A 23,577-nucleotide genomic window follows, 5' to 3' on the forward strand; every position below is an offset into this window, starting at 1 on the left:
GGTATCTTTGGTTACAGCCCTTTGAGCTCAGCAATTCAGCTGCTGTGTCACTCACTTTATAGTTCACTTATTCAGTTCATATGTCACCAATTTAGATCTAAGGATACCTTGAGACACTGTGTTAGAAGCTTTCTAAAGTCAAGGCAAACAATGTCCAGTATTATTCTCTCATTTACAGAGCTAATCATCTCACTACAGAAAACAGTCTGATTGATTTACTCTTTCTAAATCCATGCTGGGTGGATGTGGCTTCTTGAAAGGAAATTTGCCTCCATAATCCTTCTGGAGACCCAGGAAGATGCATTTAGTTGTTTCTGTGGCTCCGTGTATGTCCAGTGTGCTTAAGAGCTTTCTAACTTGGTCTTCCACTCACGTGGGTAAAGCTTCTCTTCCCTCGTACTCCACTGCTAGGCTCAGACCTCATCAGTAGAAAATCAGACAAAGACAACACTGACTGTCTAAGCCTTTTCCATGTCCTTTGTCACTGTGTCGCTGAGCAGCAGCAAGCCTACAGTTTCCTTAGTCTTCCTTTTGTTGCCAGCATACCTGTAGAAACCCTCCGTGTTACTCTTAACAACCCTCTGAAGTTTCAACTCCAGCTAAGCTTGGGCTTTTCCAATTTCATCCTGCCTGCTCAAGCAATGTTTCTATACTCCTGCCAAGTATGTATTTTCTTACTTCTACCTTCTGCTTACTTTTTTATAAACAAACAAACAAAACCAAGCAATAAAAAAACCCCACCTCATCCAGAAATTCTGTGTTAACTCATGTAGGTCTTCTGCCATACCTACTTTCTGCACAGTGGAGTAGATTGTTTTTGTGCTTTGAAGAGGTTGCCCTTGAAGATCAACAGGCTCTCATGGGCCCTTTTGGCTTTCAGAGCCATGTTCTATGAGCGGACTGAACTGTTATTGAGATTTGAGTGTCTTCAGATCTTGTCACTTTTTTCCAGGGTTCTGCGAGGTACGTTTTTCTATTTAAAAAAAAAAAAAGTATTGTAGTAGATTATAGATGGGAATTATTGTGAGACCCAGTCATTGGTGACCAGTATCTGAAAGTTTCAGTAGTAGTGGCAATGAAATGAAATGCTGGTTATCCCAATGGCTTGTCTCCTACCACATTTAATGTGCTGGAGTCTCCCAGCTGCTTCACTTTAGGACCAAAATCAAGGATATCCTAACCGACAGGGAGATTCCAGGTATATGGTTTGCTGTGTTCAGTTTCAAAGGAAGATATCTCTCTGTGGCATCCATTTCTTTAATCACTGAAACTTTGTATTCTAAATGTTGTTCGCGAAGCAGGAACCTGAGCAGAAGGTAAAGCCCTAGAAATAGAGTCTAGTAAACAACCTGGTTCCTTGGCATACTTTTTGCAGCCAGCATGTCCCCTGGTTTCCATGTGTGTTTCATTGAGGTGCATCCAAAAAAAAAAGTCTGTAAGGATGTCAGGTCTTTTTTTTTATTATTTTTATAGATTTTTTTTTTTTAATTGGGGAGAAGAAAAGCAGTCTTATCTTTGCTGTAAGATAACTGGCAGTAAAGCTTAAGTTTTTGTCTGCAAGTGGATTCCTGTAGCGATTGAGCATAAACACGGAGAGAATTTGTTCATTAGGAACTCTGCAAGGAAGTATTTTGAAAGGCAAGGAATAGGTGCCTGTTCCAATGGTCTCGAAAAAGAAAACAGCAGCTGTGGTAGTGTTTTGCTGTTTCCCGTAGCTGTCTGGATTACGAAGTGATGAAATAATTAACTTTCTCAAAAGCTTTACAAAGAGAAAGCTTTTCAATGATGTATCCACATTTGTAATCCCAAGAAGCATTTTTTGTTTCTTTAGTCACTATCACTTCTGTTTCTTGTAGTTTATTGCAATCTCCTTTCTTAAATCTTGATGAAAACACTTAGCCCCTAAATTCTTTGCCAGCCATAAAAATTATGGATTTTCATAAATGTGTGTATGAAAATACTTTTTTTTTTCTTCTCCCTGTTGAGTCAATTCACTTGGGATTTTGGACAAAATGACTGAAAGACAAATTGGTTGCTTCACAAAGGTAATTAAGACAGTATGTGGTGCAGAGGGTGAACAGTTAGGGGTTCTTTCCAACTAATGATCCGTTAATTAGTGAAGGGAGCTCAGCTAGTGTATGGTCCTCTTGGGAATTACCTTTGAATGACATTTAAAACTGCTTTGGTTAAGAACCTATCATTGCAGGGGGGAGAGGACTCTTTCTTTTATTTCTTTTTTAATATATTTTTTTTCTGTCAACATAGGCCAGCAGAACTTGCTAAACCAAGAAAATATGTACATATAATTAGTATTACATAGCTATTAAATGTTATTTGAAAATAATCCAGTACACAGCTATGATACCTTGCTGAGGATTTTAGTAACAGTTTTGGTTGCAGCAGTTCTCTGTGAGAACAGTAAGCTCGCTACATGGAGCTGGTTAATTACAGAGACTGCGTGTCTGATACTCGCTACCAGTTCAAGCACTGCACCATGTGAATGTTTTGATATTTTTAGGACCAGTCTGGAATACTTGCTTGAATATTTTTGTGGGAGTCGGCCCGAAGCTGGCAGGGTTAATATTCCTTGGGGGAGGTAAACCAGCAATGGAGTATCTCTGTGTCACGTTCTTTTGTGCATTTCAAAACATGTGGTGTGTCCTGTCCTCTGCATTATTTACTCTTCTGCTGTCCAGACTTATCCAGGATAGATTGAGTGCATACGTACAGGCCCTTAGCAGCTGTTTAGGGTAGAAAGAAAATAGCTTTTATGCAGTCTGAAATTAGCCACTCATTCTTCAAGCTACATGCAGATGTGGTCCAAAAGGTGAATTTTTCTCTTCAGATCTAGGCAACGTTGCTTTAATCAATGTTCCCCTGTAGAAGATAGCCAATGGATTAATTGTAAAATGTATCTGCTTTTTTTTTTTTTTGTTCCCCTGTTGTGGTTTTGTCCTCAAACCAGGACATCTCCTCATTTATATTGGGAGATTTTTCCAATGCCAACATATCAATTAGAATGCAGCTGTGGAGTAGTATTTCTATTACTGTTAATTTGGAAAGATCTTATCCCTTATCCTCTTATATGTCATTTTAAGGTAGCAAATAACAAATACTAACCTAAAAATTGAGGCAAAGCATTTGATAGAGAGAAGCTAATGGATTGCCAGTGAGCTCTCATATACTATGACTGGTAGTTTGCATCTGTAGAATGGAAATTTGTGGAGTGTGCGTCACAAATTTGTCTGGAATGCAGAAAAGAAAATAACAAAAGCAGTATAAATTAAGATGATTTTTTAAATGGATTTATTCTAAAGTTCAAATTTCTGATGTTAAGGGAATGGGAAGCTGAGGCAACAAAACGCCATTGTATTTTTAGAAAGTTTGTAATTCTGAAATTCTAAGGTCCTCATTTGGATTCCCCAGAAAAAGAGGGAGGAGCAGCAGCCGCGCAGGACTGAATCTCAAACAGTTTTAATGTCTCAAACGGTTTTAATATATGGACAAATGCTTTGTATGCTGCAGACAGCTGTGTCACAAAGTGCTGTAGTTGTCTTTTGATAGTTGTAGAAACCCTTAACCTCCTGCTGAAATATTAGGAGGTAATCTGAGGAAATGTGGCATCTCAATCATGCTGAAGGAAGAAAAAAAATCTGTAGCACAAGGAAGGTCTTAGTTTATTTTTTAATATTTATTTAATTTTTAAATTTTAGTTTATTTTTATTTATTATTTTATTGCTGAAAAGTATTTTGGTATTATTGCTAAAAGCTATAGATCTGAGGTTAACAAATGGGGGTGGTTGCATGCGTATTCATGTGTGGGTTAGTTCTGGCTGAGATTGCAGGGTGGAGCATGACCATGGCATTCTAAAACTAGAAGAGGGTAAGAATTTATCTTGAACTGCTAATTGTCATCTGTACACTTGCTGCTCTGCATTGAGATTGTTGCTCCATTGTTTAGTTCTAATCATCATTGCCTTCAGCATGAAACAAAGATGAGCCAAATCAATCTGGCTGTGCTTCTTTGCTCTCAAACCGATTTTGTTATTCGGCAGTACAAATAGGCAGCAGCACTAATGTGATCAGTACAATTTAAACAGTGTTATCAGAGTCTGGTTTGTCCACTTGTCTTCCCTTATGTTGTCTTCAGAGTGGCAGTTAGACCGGTATGTTTTGCTTCCCTTTGGGTGGATTAGGTGAAGATAATGACCCTAAACTGTATTTTTCACTTAAGTATTTTGTTTGTCTAATTGTCACTTCCGCTGCCTTATTTTAACCCAATGCCTCAGCTGCCTGGTTTAAAGCAGTGTGGATCCTGCACCTCTGGAGCCACAGGATTGTGGTATTTCATCTTTAACTGCTCATAAGAATATGTGAAATGCAGATTTCTCCGAGGCTGCACTTTCTATTTTATCTAAATTGCTGCTTCAGTATTTCTGTCATGGAGGGCTAGTTTATACGTGTTTATGATAGCTCTTATTTTTCCATTTGAGCGGTTGCTTTCAGTAATTCATACCTACTTTTAAAACGAGTTCTAGCCTGAAAGGTAAAACTGAACAGGCTTGTCTTTGCTTAAAGTTCCCACCTTTCTTGATACCACAAAGAGATAGCTTGATGTTTTGGAGCAGAAGAATGAGAAGGTACGCAGTATTGCAAATAGATGATACGGTTATAAAAACATAAGCAGCCAAAAGTGAGTAGGTGTTGAAATTGAGCATTTCGCTTGAAATAAGTTTGTCTTGTTGAACACTAATCTCAATATATATTAAAATCTACTAAAATAGAAATTGTGCTTTATTTTTAAAGCAGTAGAATGGGTGTAGGGAGCAAATACGGAAAATTCCGTTATCCATTTATATGTTCAATCTTGCAGATTATTCCACAGTAGCAGACGTTCACGTGACATAGAAAATAACTGTTTCTTGTGAAACACTATGTCTGCTTCCAGTTTCTTCCTCCAAGATTATGCTTTAAAGAAGAGTCTGAACTCTGTGGCTACTCCTTCCACAGAACACCATAAAAGTTTTGGTTTCATTTTAATATCCATTTTCATTGCAAGTCCAAGAATGAACAAAACATACATGTATATGTTATTTAAAATAAATAATTCTAATTTCTTGTTCTGAGGTGGCCCTGTGTCTAAAGACTAGAATAAAGGGCACAGGAAGACCGTAGAAGATCATAGTGTGTAACGGGATGGTATGGTGCTTTCTGTAACAATCTGTGTGGCTCTTAAAACACAGTTCCTAATAAGCCTTCTATTTAGCCTCAACTGTTTATATGATACGACTCACAATTTCTTCTCTATTGCTACGCATCAAAATAATTTCCAAAATATTTTAAGTGCAAAAATGGCTCTGACTTCTCTTAAAATGCAGAGGAAAATACTGAGAAATGATTTGCATTTCAAGGCTACATATGTGATCTGTGACATGAGGAATGGAGTTAAGAGTACACACTCTCTATGATGAGTGTTTTTGGTAATGGGTTTTATGTGTAATATAGTGGCCAAAATAGAGCACAGACCTTTTTCCTTGAGTCATTGAATATGGGCAGCAAACTTAGCCGGCCTTATTAAAGCCTTGACAAGACCGAGCTACCCTTTATTTCTGGATCACAGCTTTAACAAGTTCAGAAACCTGAGGTTTCTGGCTTTCATATACAGCAACAGCTGCTTAACTTGTGCTAATCATTTCGGAGATTGCATTTGTATTTTAAATGCTTTATTCATTCGAAAGTGAATCCTTGTGGTCTTGCCAGAAAATCAGAGCAGTTGGTAGACAATGTGAGAGAAAGAGGTATCAGAACATGGGGTTGTGGTTTTTTTTTCCTAAAAAGCTGCACAAATTATACCTTTTTTTTCAGGGGAATTCTAGTTTCTTGTGTCAGAGAAGCTTGGTAAATAAAATATCTAAAGATTCAGAGTTTCCAGTAATTTCCTGAGGAGCTGAATTCAGGGCTTTAAAGCTGTGAAACAGGCTTTAGGGTGGGCTTATATTTCTGAGGATGTGGAGCACTCTAAACATTCATGAAGTAATACAGTTGTTCAGACACCTGTTTACAACTTTTGTAGGTATATGGGCTGTGTTGCCTCTAAGTGGATGTTCAAGACAGGGAAATCAGTGTGTTATGGCCCTGACGGGAGATTGCCCTTTTCCCTCCAGGCCAAGAGAAATAACTGAAAATTAGAAATAGTTCAACTGAAGATAAATTACAGGTCTCATCTCTGTGACATTTTTTTAGACACGCCTTCTGTCATTTTTTGAGCCCTAAGATTTTTATAAAAGACAATGATCCGTAGGTTTGTGCCCAGAGACTTAAGCTTTAAAATTGTGTTTGGGTACAAGGTTCTGCTACTAATAGCTGTATGGAAAAAGTGCAATGCATTGAACTGCATGTTGTGATAATGGGGTTTACTTTTCATTTCTGCAGTGGATTTTCTTGAATGAACCTCTTGTGTCTTCTAATAATAGTTCACAAACTGTTGCGAGGTTAACTTACCCATTTATCTGGGAACCTTCGGTGCTGTGGTAACAGGCCATTGAGAGATCTCTGCGGCTAGGAATCTTTCCCAGTCATACGCGACAATCCTACAACCCCTTTGCTTGTGTGTTGAGTTGTAGGAACTGTGAGGTATTTTTTTATACCTCACAGGAGCTGTGAGGTATTTTTTCCTGATTTGGAGTGTCAAATCAATATAATTTGGAATTTCAAAGATACTGTTATAAATTGTGATTTTTTTTTTTTAATTTTATTTTTTTTACCAACGTTTTCATTGGCAAAAAGTTCTTCATGTATAATGTAATGGTACATGTAATACATGTGCCTACACCAAGTATTAACACCAGACACTTAAAATGGGAGTAGATGACAAGATATGTGGAGGAAAAAAAATCGCGCTACCTCTTTTTAATATGGTGGTCTCTCTGCCTAGCTCTGTGCAGTTGTAGCATTGTTTGGATAAATCATTATAAAATTGACCTGTCTATCAAGGCTAAAGAAATAAGTTTAGTTTTCTTTATATATATATATATATATATATATAAAATATATATATATATATAAAAAATCTGTATTTCAGTGTAGTTATATTTTTGTCTCTGTTCTTATGGAAGTTAGTAACTGCAGTCCTTAAATCTATTTCCAGTAGCTTCCGTTGAGCTGATTACATTTATTAAATTTATTAAATTAAATCCATTCCGTCATTAAATTTAAGATATGACTCTTGTGAGAAAATAATAGGAAAAGGATGTTTTTTGGTACCAATTTGGTAGCCATTTAAAAATTGCTTGAATTTAAATATAGCTCAGAAGTGACCATTGGTTAGTTTTTTAGCTAATATAGTTTTCTCTCATAGTCTTATAACGAAAATAGCTTACATAACTAATAAAAACCCTGCTTAATCAACAGGGATGGCAGCAGTTAGTCAAAATTATGAAAATGATCAGGCACAGTCTGGAATCAAATAGTGACAATTAAGAGTTGAACTGCTCTCACCGAGAAGGTGAATGATGTTCTTTTTTAAATTTTTCTCCACCATTCTCTATTTACTGTTATCTCTCTCTGCTCTGAACTTTGTGGTTCATTATAGGGCTTCTGGGAACGCCGCCAGTGAGATGCTCCTGATTGATGGTTCTGAAGCCAAACTTCAGGGGCTCTTACAATGCCTGTCAGCTTCGGCATTTCTGTCTCCCGGGATTGCTTTCAATTTGTATCATCTTACAGCAGGCTGTAAACCCATCTGCTTCCTGTTGTCCAGGAGTTTAATGCAGACCTCAGAGCAGCAGCAGATTAGCGGCATGCATAAAGAAAAAGGTACTCGGGGACTGAAAGTCAGCCGCAGAGTCCTGTGGGGCTAGGACTTCAGGTAGTAACTTTGACACGTCAATCTGGATTAGGTGGCGGCTGGAGCTGGTTGCCAAACATAAAATGATTTTGTGGTAAAGGAGAAAGATCATTTAGTCATGTGCCTTCAGGATTTCCCAGCAGGGGGAAAGGTAAATGGAAAGTTTAGCAAGTGAAAATGAAGGCTGTTCTTGTTGACTGCCTTGCAGGTGTGGTACTAATTAGAAATCATAATGCTCCAAGAATAGATTTTCTGTATTCTTCAGATAGTTTGCTCTGGAAATGAGGGCCTCTGTTTCATTATGTGAAATATAACATAAAGATGTGAAGAACTAAAATGCAGCAGACCTGGCTTTTTTCCTTTTCTTGTAGTTTTAAGATTGTGCACAGTTAAACTGTTAAACTCTTCTGCAAGAAAGTGGTGTGTAAAGTGTGATAAACTTGGAAAAGAAATACCACTAAACCTGTAGGCCTGTCTCTCCGTCCAGTTAGCAATTAAAGAACTAACAGCGTTAACTGGTAAGAGTAAAATGTTGACAAAAGATTGACCTACATCTGCTGAATAAGCAGTGCGCTTCACAGATTGGATGTGCGGGGTGGCAATTGAGCAGCAACAGTCAGCAGAAGACAAGTTGAAATTGGGTGCGCTTTTATTTCATCTTTGGAAAGGAGATGCCTGGCAGAGGTCTGCTGTTTGGAGGTGAACGGAACAGGTTTTGCCCGGGCATTTTGTTTTGTGTACAGCTGCTTGTGTAGCCTTGCACCATGTGTCAGAGGAGGATAATGTTGTCTTTTGGGCAGTGCCTTGAGGTATTTCATTAGAAAATATCAGAATAAATGTCAGCTAATTTGTAGTTACTCCTCAGAAGCAATTAGTACTGGCTCCTGGCAGAAGCGGCTAAGTGAATTGCTAACTTCAAGTGAGGATCGAAACTGGATCAGAAATACTAGGATTTCGGTACTAAATAAACTGCCCAGTAACAACATGAGCAGTGTTATCTTCAGAAACTCCCAGGAACCTGAGCTGATATATTCCTACTTTATTTGACGGTTTCTGAGGACCAGAACGGTAAAAATACATGTGCCATTTCCTCCTCTTCCCTCCCCCCATATGAGCTAAATTTTATCTTTGTGAATGCATTGTTCAATTCCTGACTTCTTCCCATCAGCAATGCATTCTGTAAGCATAGAAAGCTCTCTGCATTCATTTGTTTTAGTCTGTAGTTTGTTTTGTCATTTTTCTAGTGTGAAGCACTTGTGAGTAGGTTATAAACATGTTTATCTAACTTGTGCAGTTTCACGTTCAAGTTTCTAGTATTTTAATGTTTACTATATCTGTATTTTTTTTGAAATCTTCTTTCATAACTATTTAGTTTTACCTTCAGATTTTAGTAGTTTAAGCATTTTAAAAATACAAATATAAAAATATAACTAATTTTATCCAATATAAAGGCAGCAACCTGAGTTGTTTTCAGGTATACTTACATACACAATTTTCCTTTTGAATTATCTTTGCAAGATGTTTTCTTCAGTGACTTTGTAGATATCTTGTGAGCTCAGTTGGAAAATTATTATTTCTTTTTCCCCAGTTGCAAATGTGAGAAGTCATCCACGTGGAATGCAAAGTTTGCATGTAAAAGTAAAAAAATCTGAAACCTTTTTTTTAGCCAGTATGCTTTTCAAAACGTATGTTCAGTACCTGTTTTATAAAGTGTGTAGCTGACATTCAGAAATTATTTCCTAAAAAATGTCTTGTTTTCTGCCCGTGGGTATTGTGCACAGGCCTCATCAAAGGTCAGAACATATTCTCAAAACAGTGTGGCTTGTTAGCAATTTAAATAAGAATTTGTATTCCTTCATGTTAAATATTAATACTAGTAATATCATAAACCCTCTTGCATCTCATGGGACAGGAAGATTACTGGGTCAAAAGAATGTGTTTTCTTCCTTACAGGCATTATACCTTTATGAAAGCTTCAGCTGAAGTGAATCTTGCATATTTATTGACATTTCTTCAAGGAATGCTTTTTTTCCCTTGAGTCTATCTACTTACTGTGAAGGTTTTGGCACCCACAATTATTTAGTCAGTATAAAATGTTTAAGAACATGATTATGAATATATTTTGACAAAATAGAATTTTTTATACCTCTAGTGGAAAAAGTGTTTCCATTACCTCAGGTTTTGTGCAACTTTTGGGTAAAGACATTCTCAGTCTCAATATTTTTCCACTACTGTTTAATATAAAGGGGCAACAGGATGTACAGCTTAATTTCATTTTCTCCTTCAATATATGAAGACATTTGGAGTCTTTATTTCAGTACATGCAGCTTGCACCACATTTTTCCACAATAGGAGTTAAGAAAGCAATAAAAAATTTTATTCATACTATAAAGAAGTATTAGTTTTAATTTGCTTTTTCTGCACATAGCACAATCTAGTAGATGATTTTATTGGTTACTAAGCCCTATGCTTTGATTTTGCAGTTAAATATTTGCATTGCAAGTTAAGGTGTATTGTAGCAATCTACAAATGAAACTACAGTTCCTGATCTATTTAAGTATATCTGCTGAACACCATAGCCGGTTGCCTGATTGCAAATAATATGCTTATCTAGGTAATGTTTAATTTATGTGTAATTTATCCTGGTGGATAAGACTTGTGTTGGTGCTGTAAAATTGTATTAGAAAAAGCCATGTGGGTTTTAGAAATTGGTACCTTACCTGTTTGGTATGTTTAGATGCTACAGACTGCTGAGCTCCTGTGAAAATAGTTTCACCAAGACCTACTGTGGAAATTCTTTCCGAGTATTAATGCTGATGCAGAGCTGTGTGCAGCAGCTAAAAAGTTCCTGTTTTTTAAAGGCTCGTGTGGATTTTCTGTTTAAACAAGCATTGTCCCAAGATTACAAGCAGGATAAGTAGTTCAGTGGTCTTCAAGGGTACAATCAGAGGTTCCTGAGACCTTGCAGGGCAGCTGAAGCCTTGGAACTTGGATGAGTTTGCAACAACCTGTGGGAAGGATCGGATGACGGCCAACTAAATGAATGTTGAGTTATACTGTCCTTTATTGCCTAGAGCAATATTCCAACTGTTGTTGTTAATCATGGCTACTGCTTCAGTTGTACACAAGTTATGCCTAATGTAACACTTGCAACAAAACAGCCTGTGCGTACAAACAAAAAACGTGCCAGCTCATTAACTGACAAATTACTACAAATGTAGCTACTACTACCAGCACCTCCCCATGGCAACACCATGGAAGTTGTCATCCCGTGCATGATGGGGAGGTATCTGCGCTGATAGTTGCTGTCACTCATCTGCGGGTAATCTGACCGATGTGGACTCAGGTTATGTAGCTTCTCTCTGCAAAGACTGGAGGCAGGGTCATCCCTTCTTGCTGCTCAGCAGTCAGCAGCACCAGCATCTTCAAAGGAACTTCCACAATACTGGCCTGCCACAACTTGTGCGTTGCATAGGTTGCTTAATCAGGTATATTTTTGGCAGACTGTGTGTCGTTATGCTGTTAGTTTCGACTATGGACCTTAAAGCTCAACCGTTAGTTTTGTTTCTGTACAGTCATCTTAAAGCCACAATTCAGACATCTGTGTCAGGCAGTTTAAATGCTGCAGGAAGGCTGTGGAAACCCCACCACAGATCTTAGACTTGCATATAATATAAATATGTCATCCAATTACCAAGTGAGAAGCACTGGTACTTACTTTGTATTACAATGGCTAGTGCGTTTTCGGCCTCTGGTGTAAGATGGGGTGTATATGCTACCCAGTGGCCTCCATATGGGAGATATGAAAGGATCAGTATCTTCACTGGAAAGTGTTTAGTATCCATAAATCAGAAGGAATTGAAAATGATTCTGCAAGTCTCCCCTATGTGTCATTTACAGTGATAGTTGGCAAGCTATGATAGTGTCTCACCGCACAATTTTGAAGCTAGCCTTAATTAAAGCAGGCATCCACCGCATGGCTGATGTTTTTGAGAGGCCAATATTTGATATACACTTGCAACAAATGTTCGAAAACTTGGTATTTGACATTGAATTAGGCTTTTGAGAAATTGTAACCAGTGTCAAAGATGAGTGTGCCCTGGGGAACTGCAGCTTGTAGTCATGGTTCTAGTATAGGTCCAGGATAGGTCTTGGGCTCTTCCATAGAGAGATCCTTGTATCATTGGATCCTTGTATCCAGTTGCTCCATGTGACATTATTTGGATGCTCTTTATGCTTCCAGCTACATTTTTCCTTGGTGTCTTTGGTAAAAGCAGCCATCAGCTCTGCCTCTCTAGCCATGGACATATTTTCTTTGGAGCTGCAAGGAGTAAATTAAGGCTCCGGGAACATTGATGGTGTGTATGTCATGTGCCACCACATCTCAGTTCAAGGACTAATTCTTCAGGTATCATTGGGAATTGCCAGTCTCTGCCTGGCTCCTTGACCTGTGCATTCCTGTCAGTTCTCTACCAAAAAACCTTCCTTTCCCTTTCCTGCCATCTCTGTCAGCTGAATCATGGAAACCATGAATGGAACCATAGATTCATGGAAAATGAGGCTGGAAGGCATCTCAGCAGAGTGTGTGGTCCGAGCCCTGGCCCTGCTTAGAGAAGTGCTGGCTTTCTCACCAGGTTGCTCCGGATGGGAACATTCAGATCCCAGACCAGAATCTGTGTTGTCCCGCTCAAACGCTTGCACGCTTATCTCTCTCAAAAGAAATAAGTTGTAATTCACTGGTATCTCTCTCACCTGGGGTAGACCAGTGACTTTTCCTGCCTTTTCCCCATTGCATTTTGAGATAAAGGAATTGCGTCTTTTGCAGCCAATATGGGAGTGCTCTTCTGTAAAACTGCGTATCGCTGTGGTAGTTGCATTAAGAATAATGCGTGCATTGCTTTGTAATTGAATGATCTGGCTGACGTGGTGTCTCAGGTTTTGCAGTCTGATATGCCAATCGCGTGCTGGGACTGAAGCAGCATCAAGGGAAAAATATAGAAGGAGATAGAAGACTGTAGCTTAGTTGAGTTAGCTATACTGAAATGGTTTTCTAAAACAGCAATAAAAATGGAGGCAATTGCAAGCTTTACCTGATGAGAAACTTTTTAGCCAGAAAAGCCCTGTAAGGGACAGAAGGAATGACTTGTCTCTGAGTGAAACCGCTGTGCCCACAGCCTTCTGGGCTGTGTGAGATTGTTAGGTGGCTAAAGTGGGGGTTTCAATTCTTTCTTCAGAGTGAATTTATGAATAGAAGTTATTCTTAAAGGTACAAAATTTACCTGTAACATTTCTGGCAACGTAATAGAGAATCATGTGAATACATAGCCAATTCTGCTTTAACTGTGAAAGCAAGTTTTATCTGTAAATAGCGTTTATTTGTGTATTTGTAGTACTGCTGTCTTCTGAAGTGCATTGACTGAATTACAATTATTTTACTGTTCTTCTCCAGCTTTTGAACGGCAACATTTAAAATCATGGATATGTAACTACTTTATTGCTGAAACTTTACATACCTTACTGGTTTGCATTCTCTTTTTAGGTGTCTTGGCTTTTTAATCCAACAAGAAGTGAAATAACAAGTCTAGATAGTGGAAATATAGATGACATTTTAAGTGAGTATTTTGAATTTTTTTTTTCTTTGTATGTCTGCATTCACTTACGTGTGTGAATCTTGCAACGTTATTAAATGAATATGCATACCTTAGCTTTGAAAATGTGAATTGCAAATGGCAGAGAAGTATTAAATGCCTATGATCAAAATTAGCTGTCTGAACTAATGTATCACCTAACAAATTACATCATTGTAATCTCAATTAGGATTTGAAGTGTTGAGGAAAAATACCTGGTATCTTGTTTGCAGCTGGGAATGCTTGATGACATAACCAAAACCTGTCAAGAGAGCATTTTAAAAGTTCCCCCCAAAAGTAGCAGCAATGGAAACCCTTAGTGATGGGCTTTAAGTATCTTGCTTGTTCAGCTATGTTTTTCCTCATGTGAAGCATCGTCCTGATCCTGGTGGTTCATAGAAAGGCAACTCATAAATTAAACAGATGTTTATTCCTTATCCGAAACCTTTTTGTCTGAAAAGAATGCAATTTGCCTGTATCTCGTTTTCGCAGAAAAGTTATTACATTGTTTCAAATATATTCAGAAAAAAAATCTTTCTGTTCTTTTATTTAGGTCTGCACTACAATCTGCCTACTATTGCAGGATTTCTTTGTGTAGTAAATGTATCATTAGGTGATCCGTTTGCAAATACCATTTATACAGTTGAAAATACAGAATCCTTTTGTAAAATGTTACTCATAAAAGGGAATATATACCAAGTAAATACGTCTAAAACTTTCAACAAATACTTTATGCCTTGGAGGTAACCCTGAATTTTCTGTGCTTGCATTCCTTGCTGATAATGAAAATCTTAAAGCCATAATTTTAATCAAAACTGTAGTTTTTTTCCAGCCTTCTCAAGAGTTGTCTTTTCCAGCACGTTGTCTTTTTCAGGCTTTCAACATCTTAATATTCACTTGTATCTCCTTTGTAACTTGGTCAATAGTGCAAATTTGTTTAGCAACATTTCTGCTTTATAAAGCTGTGGCTGATATTCTGTAGTTCCAGTGTTTATTTCAAGGTGTGTTTGTTGTTTTTTTAACGTGTAGGCCACCACTACTAATAAAAAACAATTTACAGCATGGCTGTTACATTGTGTAAAGACCACAATTTAGTCTTAGGCAAGGAATTTGTCCTTCTAGTTTTGATATATTTTCCTTTTTTTTTTTTGGTATGGGAAACATAGTGTATAGGAGCATTATTTCACTACCTCGTGTTATATATCCCTATAGTACTGCATTTTTTTTTGAGTGTTCCTTAGCGTTTTTCTTTTATGGGGACTGAAGATCCCAAAACCTTTTGCCTTAGTATCCAGCTTCTTAGCAAATAAGGCAGGTTAAGGACTGACCAGAGCAAGCTGCACAGGCAGGCTGCGTGTTGGTCATTCTTCTAACCTGAATAGTTGATTTCAGCTTTTAACTGTTTTTTAATACTTATGAATAATTTAGATAATGCTTAAAAGATATAATAGAGTACAACTTCTGGCTTGGAGTGACTTAATTTTAAATCCAGAATTACTCTGTCTTGTGTGTCACTTATTTACTACTTTTGTGTCTTAATACCTTAAGTATTGACATTTTTAATGTCTAACATATCAATAAAGTCATTAAAATATTTGACTGAAGGCCTCTTTCATCACTTTCCCATTTGATATAGATTATATTTCAGATAAGATTTATCCTAGCAGTTTTCTAGCAATCAGACTAAGCTTTATGCTGAATAATCTAGAAATATTTGCTTTTGTAGTTTTTGTGCATGTATTTATAATCTCAGACAAAAGCACTAAGAAGTTTGCCTCACGTTGTGACATTGGGTTTTTTCTTTTTCTTTCCTCTCAGACAATGCAGATGTTGCTTTAGTTAATTTTTATGCTGATTGGTAAGTTATAAAGTTGTTTTTTGTTTTTTTTTTTCCATGTTTAAACTACTGTCTTTTGAAAACTGTCATGTTTGGCTATAGTTTTCTAATTGAGAATGCAGTGGTATGGTGCTTTCAAATTATTATCTCCTGGGGTTTTTATGTCCTGATTACTTCCCCTTCTGCTGTTCTGCCATCTTTTGTTTCATTCAGGGCTCCTATCAGTGGAAAAAGGCTTCTATAGTAGTATGGAATAACATGCTATGTAATTGATTTGTTTTTTCTTGTTTCCTCATAGCAAGTCTTAACTCCTTAACATAGAATAGTCCAAAATATTCCATTTTTCCATTTTCTTCTATGTTGGTACAATGCGTGTGTGCTAGAAAGAAAAAGGCTTGAAATCACACTAAAAATCAAAACCTTCTCTAACCTGGAAGACGCTTCAAGTGGAGAACTAGAGAAATTATAATTGAGGGATGAAATCTGAGCAACTGGAAAAGGAAAGAGTTTGGGGCCAGACTGGTTAGATACTATGAGACACCTATTTAGAGGGACCTGTTTACTTGAAATTATGTGTTTTTTTTAAAAAAAAAATCTTGCATACAAAATCATCATTAGAATTAATTTAAACATTCCCCTTTTTTATTGTATAAGAAGTAATTTTAAATGTTCTGTTTTGTTCCATTGTTAATATTTTTAAAAGAACCTTTAGTGAGGAAGAAACTAGAAAAGTATTCAGATAAAATTGTACATGCGAATTAATATGGAAAAACTAGATTAGAAAAATAAGTAAGTTTCTGCCTTCCTTGATTAAAGTAATCTTGGATGTAAACAGCTTTATGATGTAAAGCAATATATAAACTGAAGCACTGCACTTCAAATATTCCTCTCCCTGCTGTTTTGCTTTGTGAGCATAAAACGTTGGCCTTCAGAATCAAAGGTTGTGTAGGTGATAAGACTTCGATTCCTTTCACTTCGTTCACATCCCATTATATATGTCTAAGTCTGTCAGTCTGTATGGCCTTGAAACAGCGAGCGCACAGAGCTTTACGTGAAAAATTTACACTTTGCTTTTACTGATAATTCACTCAACTAGTAGCAGGCTAATTTTAATTGTTTTTTAGAAGTGATTTTGAAAAATTCATACCCAGTCTTTTCATATAGAATGAAGTTCTCAGTGAAGATGTTTTTAATGCCTTCATTTAAACTTTGTGTAAAAATAGACATTATATCAATCTATATCAGTTTAATAACCTTTGTATACACCTGTCATTTTATAGATAATTAGTTTGTATCTGTTCATTTGCTACCACAGACTAAATTGATACTAGGCACATTTAAACCAGCAGAATTTTTCTTTAGAGAGATTGCGTTCATTTACGAAGCAACTTGTTTGAAATATCCTTCTTTATAATGATAGTACAACTAAATAACTTCTTAAGTAAGAAACTAAGTCTAAACTCTTACCTGTTCTGTATAGGATTATGCTATAAAGGCTCCTTTTTAAAATAAATAAATGAAACATAAGATGGTTGTTTTCAGTTTGTGATCTGCAGATACCTGGTCGATAATGGACTGCTTCAAAAGGTTTTATTAAAGATAACCAACGAAAGCAAACCTATGGAGAGTAAATTTAATACAGTGAAATTTGGGGTCAGTGTTGCCACTGAAAAATACCACTTTTGGGTTTTGCAAAAGACAAACTGCAGGAGGCTAAAAATCCATGTTCTGATACTTATGTGATAGAGGGAAGATACCAATATTTTAAAACTTGCTATAGCAAGGTAACAAGCGTCCTGTTTTAGGACCTTATCAGCACAGCTCTTCCTGCAAACCCCCACTGCAAATCCCCACCAAATCCTCTCTAGAATAGGCTTGCTTTGAATTTAAAGATTTGCATGTGTTTGCAAGTTGATTCACGTTATACTAGGCCATAATTTTAAAACGCTACAGCCTTTATTATAATCATTACATGTAGGCATTCAGTAATAACCCTTCAATGTAGCGTACTGCCAGCCTACGATGTAACGTGACCTTTGAATGAGAACGGATCAGTTTCACTGATGTAGATACTCTGCTGTGAGGGTGGAGAAGAATGAGGGAAGAGGAAGGCATATGCAATGTATGTATACTACATAAATGTGTAGCATACACGGGCTGCCAGGAGTCAGGTTTCTTTCAGAAAATGACCTTAAGCCCTGTTTGTATTTTGAGAGCAAAACCTTCCTCTTCACTTGAATGTTTGCTGTTGTAGACATAACAGCGTCCCCAGGCTATCACTGTTAAGTTTAAGCACGGCTTCAGTGCAGGCTGTTTTATTGCAAGTCTGTTCCATGAGGTCTCATTCTGACAACTTCTACAGTGCCATTCTATGTCTTCAATTTAAAATTCTGCCATGTGTTTAGAAGAACAGAATATAGAATAATTTTGTTGACATATTAATAATGGGCTTGTGCACTAATGTTACCCTAAACTCCCCAAAGCCACCAAAGCATCTTTACAATCCTACAGCCTTCTTTGTGGGCAGAAAGAGATTATTTTTTTCCAAATCTGACATCACTGGAAGAAGGGACCCATGGGATTCTCTTTGTTCATAGTGCTGGAGTAGCAGTCTGTTCAAATTCTACCAAACTTGAGTAATAATATAATAAGCAATATTATAACTTATATTGTTGACCCTAATAAAGTTATCTCTGTGATATTTCTTGAGGGTGATTGTTGCCGAATACTTGAATCTCAACAATCCAAGTAAAAATACCTACCCAGGGATAATTCAGGTAGAAAAAAATGAAGAACCTACTTTCTGAATGGAATATATTTCCTAAAGGCTTATAATTGATTAATGGTGTTTCTTAAGCAGACAAATCAGGGGGGCACATCTTGAACGATATATTCTTTTGGAATGATTTTTTTTTTCCTTCCTGAATTATTTAAGTTACTTTTGAACATATTTTTATCCAGTTACTGGGATGATTAAAAGTATCTTTTCCAATAGATTTTCTTTCTTTTTTTCTTTTTCCTTCAAAGATTGAAATATTCCCTGAGTCATCAATTAAAATATTTTAAATTAGTATTTTGAAGTTGTAATTTTATGTTCTATCCGCAGGTGCCGCTTCAGCCAAATGCTGCATCCCATTTTTGAGGAAGCTTCTAATGTAATTAAGGAAGAATATCCAGATAAGAATCAAGTGGTGTTTGCTAGAGTAGACTGTGATCAGCATTGTAAGTAAACCCTGATTTAGGTTTTTCTGTGCTATCCTGCCAGTAAGTTACTCATTGTATTGAAGAATATACTAGACAGCAACTTAAAGGTAGTTGGACCTGCCTCGTCGTTTAGCCCAGAGTTGCTTCCGTAGATCAGTGAACCTGATGTTCTTCCAAATTTGTCAGGGCAATCTCCAGTGTTGCTTTCTCACTGCATCCATAAACATGCACTTATATCCATTCAGCCTGTCTTATTTAATGGTGGAAAAAGAGCTGGGATTATAAACTTAATTGGCTTATTGAGGGGTCAGAGAAGCACCACAGCTACAAAATGTGCAGGTCTTCAGAGACAAGAAAAGGGAGGGGTAACCCTGCATCATCAGTATCAAGATGATGTTCTGTTCAGGTCATCCTCCAACTAGGACTCATGGTGGACTGCAAGTTGACTTTTGCACAGCCAGGAGAGGGGATCAGAGCTTCTCTGCTTTGCTATTTGTATACATGCCGACAAATGGTTGCTCGTCTAGGTTCTCCCCCCACCCAGAAATACATGAAAATGATATGCCAAAACTTACTCATTTTATGCCAGTATTAATCCCAAAAGTTGCTTTTTGATCCTATAATAAATAAAATGTAAGGAACATCTGCTAGGCATTGAAAGACAAATGGATAGTACTGAGACTTTTATTATGGTGCATTACAAGATCCAGCTTTTCTGTTTTATGCTTCTGGAAGAACAGCACTTGCAGACATAGTTTCTTTACAGTGGCTTGTGATGCCCAAAGAGTAGTACCAGTTGCAAGTGGCTTCAGATCCCAGCAGAAATTCAGTTCCAACCAATAGTGATTATAATATTTGGGCTTTACAAAAGTGTTAATATGTAAGGAGAATCACAGTTGGAAATTTGAGGAATCACTGTACAGAGTTACTAGTTTGTATCTGTAGCATTTCCCTGGGACTTATCATTGAGCTAATAGTTTTGTTTTAGCACTCTATTAAAAAAATGTAAAGAGAGAACCTCATAGGACAGAAAAAAGTCAATTGCATATCTGTGAAAAGTAACTGATATAATTTACCTTTTTCTTTCCCATTTTGTCAATCTAACTTTTTTTGGTGTTAGAGAGGATTTTTCCCTGTAATGAAAATCAGTAGCTTGAAGTGTCTTGGTTCTTACTTGCAGATTTAAAAGTCAGTAAGTCCACTTGAGCATCTTCCACTGGCACCATTTTGTGCTCTGTTTTGTATGCATGCATGTAGTTGCGCAGCAATAAGAGCCCCTGTCTTGTGATTTGGAAAGATCTCAAGCGTAAAAAAACCCAATAAAATATTAAGGGAGCAAACAGTATCAACTATCCAGTTTCTGGAATGTAAGAGAAACCGATTCTTCAAACTGTCAGGAGTGGCCAAGGAGATTCTGTTTTGTCCCTTCCCAAAGATGGGTAAGACCAGTTCATGACCATGGGAAACTTAAATGACTCTGGGATGAAATCTTTGAATTGCGGGGATATTGGACCCCCTTTATAGCCTCAGCTGGAAATGAGACACAACAGTATTTGCTTAGGATACATGAGCAGCTTTGAAGCATTCGTCTGTCTTCCTACGTTGGAGTGCTAGGGACGTGTTGGGAAACTGACAAAAAAGTTTGAACGTACATGTTCTTGAAGAGCAGTTACATTAGGTACATGGTTGTAGAATCTCCTCTGAGCAGATCACTTCTACTGCCTTGAATACAGTGAGAATGGTGCACTTGGGTAGTAACTGCCTGAAGCGTTTCCAGAGCAGCATCTTCATAAGATAATATTTAGTCTCCTTGATTTATAAGTCCAATAGTATTTTTTTTTTCATTCTCGTTATAATGTCTCTTAAGTGAATGTTTTTCTGCTTCCTTCCTGAAATCATGGATTTTTGGGGGATTCGGGGTTTTTGTTTGTTTTGGGGCGGTGGGGTTTTTTTTTTGTTTTGATTAGACCTGGAATGCCTTCCCAGATCTCAAATACTTAACTACATTTGCAGCATCTTTCTATATGGTGTGTGCTTGGGAGATCTTAACCAAAAACATAGCATTAAGTATTCAAATTTACCATCCCTAAAAGTTAATTTTCGAGTAAGGCAATGAAATCCTTTGGAGGAGTATATTGAAGGGAAAGCCTGATATGCAGACTTTGCTGAAGTTTTCTTATTGAGCTTTTTGTCTATCTTTGTTCTGAGATCTACTGCAGGATCTATATGAATAAACTACTCTTAATCTTTTACCACTGCAGTTGTAGAAAATAAATGCAGTTGTGTCAGACATTCTGATTGGTTTTGTATTAGCTTATTAAACCAGTCACTCTACATACTTGAAATTACTTTTGCATATACTTTTGTATATATTCTTTCACTTTTGTTGCCTGAGAAAATTCCACCCTCCTTCCCTCTCTACCCCTCCCAGTACTTGAAACAATTCAGGAGCTTGTTGCTTGATCTTCTTATATGCTCATTGAATTGAGCTCATCAGAGCTTGTTATGGAGAGCTAAGGCCTGGGTAGCGGAGGAGATGCTACAGCAGAGATTATCTTCTTTCCCCTGGGAGCAGGTGTAGTGAGCTAAGTACTATGAGGCAGCCAAGAGTTTTGGTCAGTCGTCTTATTATTCATGGAACACCATGAGTTCTCTGTATTTACTTTTTGTGTCTTTAATTTAAGAAGTAGATGAGCATGACTTCTGCTGCAGAGGCTGCAAAATGTGAGAATTAAAAATAAAATCCTATAATGACAAATATTTTCCTCAATTTGCATTGCTGTTTTGAATTAAAATAGCAAAGATGTATATGTCAATGTTATTCCTTATTTATAGAATTTATTTGCTGGGTTGTAAGCAATGGTACATTTCCTGGCACATGGTTCTTGGGTATGTCCTGAAGTTTTAGGTATTTTAACTTTGATTTTAATGTGTGTAAATAGCAGCTCTTTAATAAGAGGATGGATGTTACTATATTATCCAGCTTGGGTCTGCTGTAGTAGTTTACTTAATGTTGGAGTCAAGATTGTTATTATCTTTTTTCCTGTTTTTTCCCTTTATATTTTTGTATGTGTTTACATATTTTAGCAACACTAGAAGGTTTATGTCAATATTTGGGGGTTTGTTATGCCTGCAGATTTCGTACCACTAGTAGTTCACTATTAGGATGATGTTGTAGAGATGGTGGATTGTTTGCATTACAAATGATCTGTTTCTTTTTGAAGCCAAGACTCTGTAGGGAATCCAAATAGCTGATTTCAGGCCACTCAAAAACAGCTTTCAGAATGGTCAGCCAGGCATAGATACTTTCCATTTAATGCACTATTATTGAAGCACACTGCAGCGCCCAACAGCTCACACCAGCTTCTGAGGGTAAAGCAAATTAAAGAGAATTATTGATGCACTGCCAAATGTTTGATGCTTAATGACAAAACCATCATTCTGTCTGCTTTTATAGCCAATATAAAGATGTTTTTTCTGGAAAGTGATAGGCCCCAATGTCCTTAAATACAAAATCTAAATATTAACACTGTATTAAGCCTCTGTGTATGTTGTATTTTACATCAGTTTATAATATTGTGGAAGATAATTATAACTGAAATGTGTAAGTTAAGTCATCAGGCTGTTTATAAGATGGTGTGGAACATACACTAAAGGTAAATCTGTTGAAGCAGGTATTTGAAGCAGGTACTCTTTTATACAAAGGTACATCCTTTTATAACTTGTAAATATCTAAGTTCCACTACATTGTTTGCTGTTAAAATTTTTGGTGGTTTTGGTGTGTTCAATTTACTAATTCACTTATCTTAAAAATTACCCACCTCAATTCTAAGTGTAATACCTAGTAAAAGTGACCTTCCATATAAAATTATAGAGAAGATCTTTCTGCATATACACTACTGCAAGATTTTGTTTTGCTGTGTTTCTTTTTTTTTTTGCTTGCTTATGGGGGTGTTTTGTGGGTTTTTTATCCTGTGTGTTTAGCAGCAATGTTAGAAACTTACTTAGTAACATGGATTTCCTATGTTTCTGTTCTCTCTGAGTAAATACTGCAATATAGAAGAACTTGTGTTGCTGGAGGAGTGTTTGTATTTTGAACAATTTATATGAATTCAGTATTAGGAGTTGCGGTACAGAATTCTTATAAACTAAAATATATATTGGGTTTTTAATTCCACTGCACCCTTATTTTCTTTGGTTTCTGAGTTAAAAAATAAAAAATAATAGCTGCTTTGAATAAATCTCTTTGCTTCCAAACAGAAAACAACTTCTCTCCGGTAGGGTGTTGAGAGATGCTTTGCTAGACAGACTGTTCGGGGAACTCTTGTTTCTTTCAAAACATCCATGAGTGGTACTCTCGTTCAGTACAGTGAGCTCCTGATCTCCCTGACCTGGCCATTCTGGTAATGCGTGTTAATGTTAATCTTCAGAGAGTTACTTAGATTGTATTGCTACTGTGCCTTTGGTAAGCAAAATAACTCGGAGGTCCGTAAATGAACTATAAATGAAACTGTAAACAAGGATGAGGATTTAGTTGCATTCCTGCCACTTTGCCTGAAAAAAAATACTGGTCTGAAAGAGTTATCTTTGGATAAAATAAAAAGTGGAAGGGATTCGGAGAGGTTGTTGATGGCTCTCCTCAGGAGAGCCATTTTGGTAGCCTGTCAGAAAAGGTTATGGGATACCTACTGATGAGGCCCTGCTAAGAGGAGGCATGGCTGTTGTGAATGCTCCTTTGCAGCAGAAGGTGGTCTAGATTTGCTGTTTCACAGCTTCTTAGTAACTGAGTTTGATGTAGATGTAGAACAACATTGATTGATATTCTTGTACCTGTTTTGGTCCAGCATACAAGTCACCAGTATCACAGTCATCAGGCACAGGATGCCTAGTTTAGATGGTCTCCCAGTGTCCTTCCTAATTCTGCTTCCTATTAATATCCCTAGATCTTAAGTTTGTGTACAAGTGTCATGAGAGGAGTAATTTAACTGGGGAGAATTAATGCTGTAGTATGAAATACTTAACGATAAGGTGAATGTAGTGCTGCGTGTAGGAAAGTAGGAGGC

At 37.0% G+C, this 23,577-nt stretch overlaps 1 protein-coding gene across 1 annotated transcript in view; it reads left to right on the forward strand.

Moving 5' to 3' along the window:
• Positions 1–23,577, forward strand: part of ERP44 (endoplasmic reticulum protein 44) — a 49,446-nt gene that overhangs the window by 6,836 nt on the left and 19,033 nt on the right. Inside the window, exons 2-4 of the mRNA XM_074576476.1 lie at positions 13,386–13,458; positions 15,292–15,331; positions 18,417–18,532. Of these exons, the coding sequence (XP_074432577.1) occupies positions 13,386–13,458; positions 15,292–15,331; positions 18,417–18,532 (229 nt within the window). The remainder of the gene's footprint in view (positions 1–13,385; positions 13,459–15,291; positions 15,332–18,416; positions 18,533–23,577) is intronic.

The sequence above is a fragment of the Larus michahellis genome, chromosome 2 (assembly GCF_964199755.1).
Source record: "Larus michahellis chromosome 2, bLarMic1.1, whole genome shotgun sequence".
NCBI classification, from domain to species: domain Eukaryota; kingdom Metazoa; phylum Chordata; class Aves; order Charadriiformes; family Laridae; genus Larus; species Larus michahellis.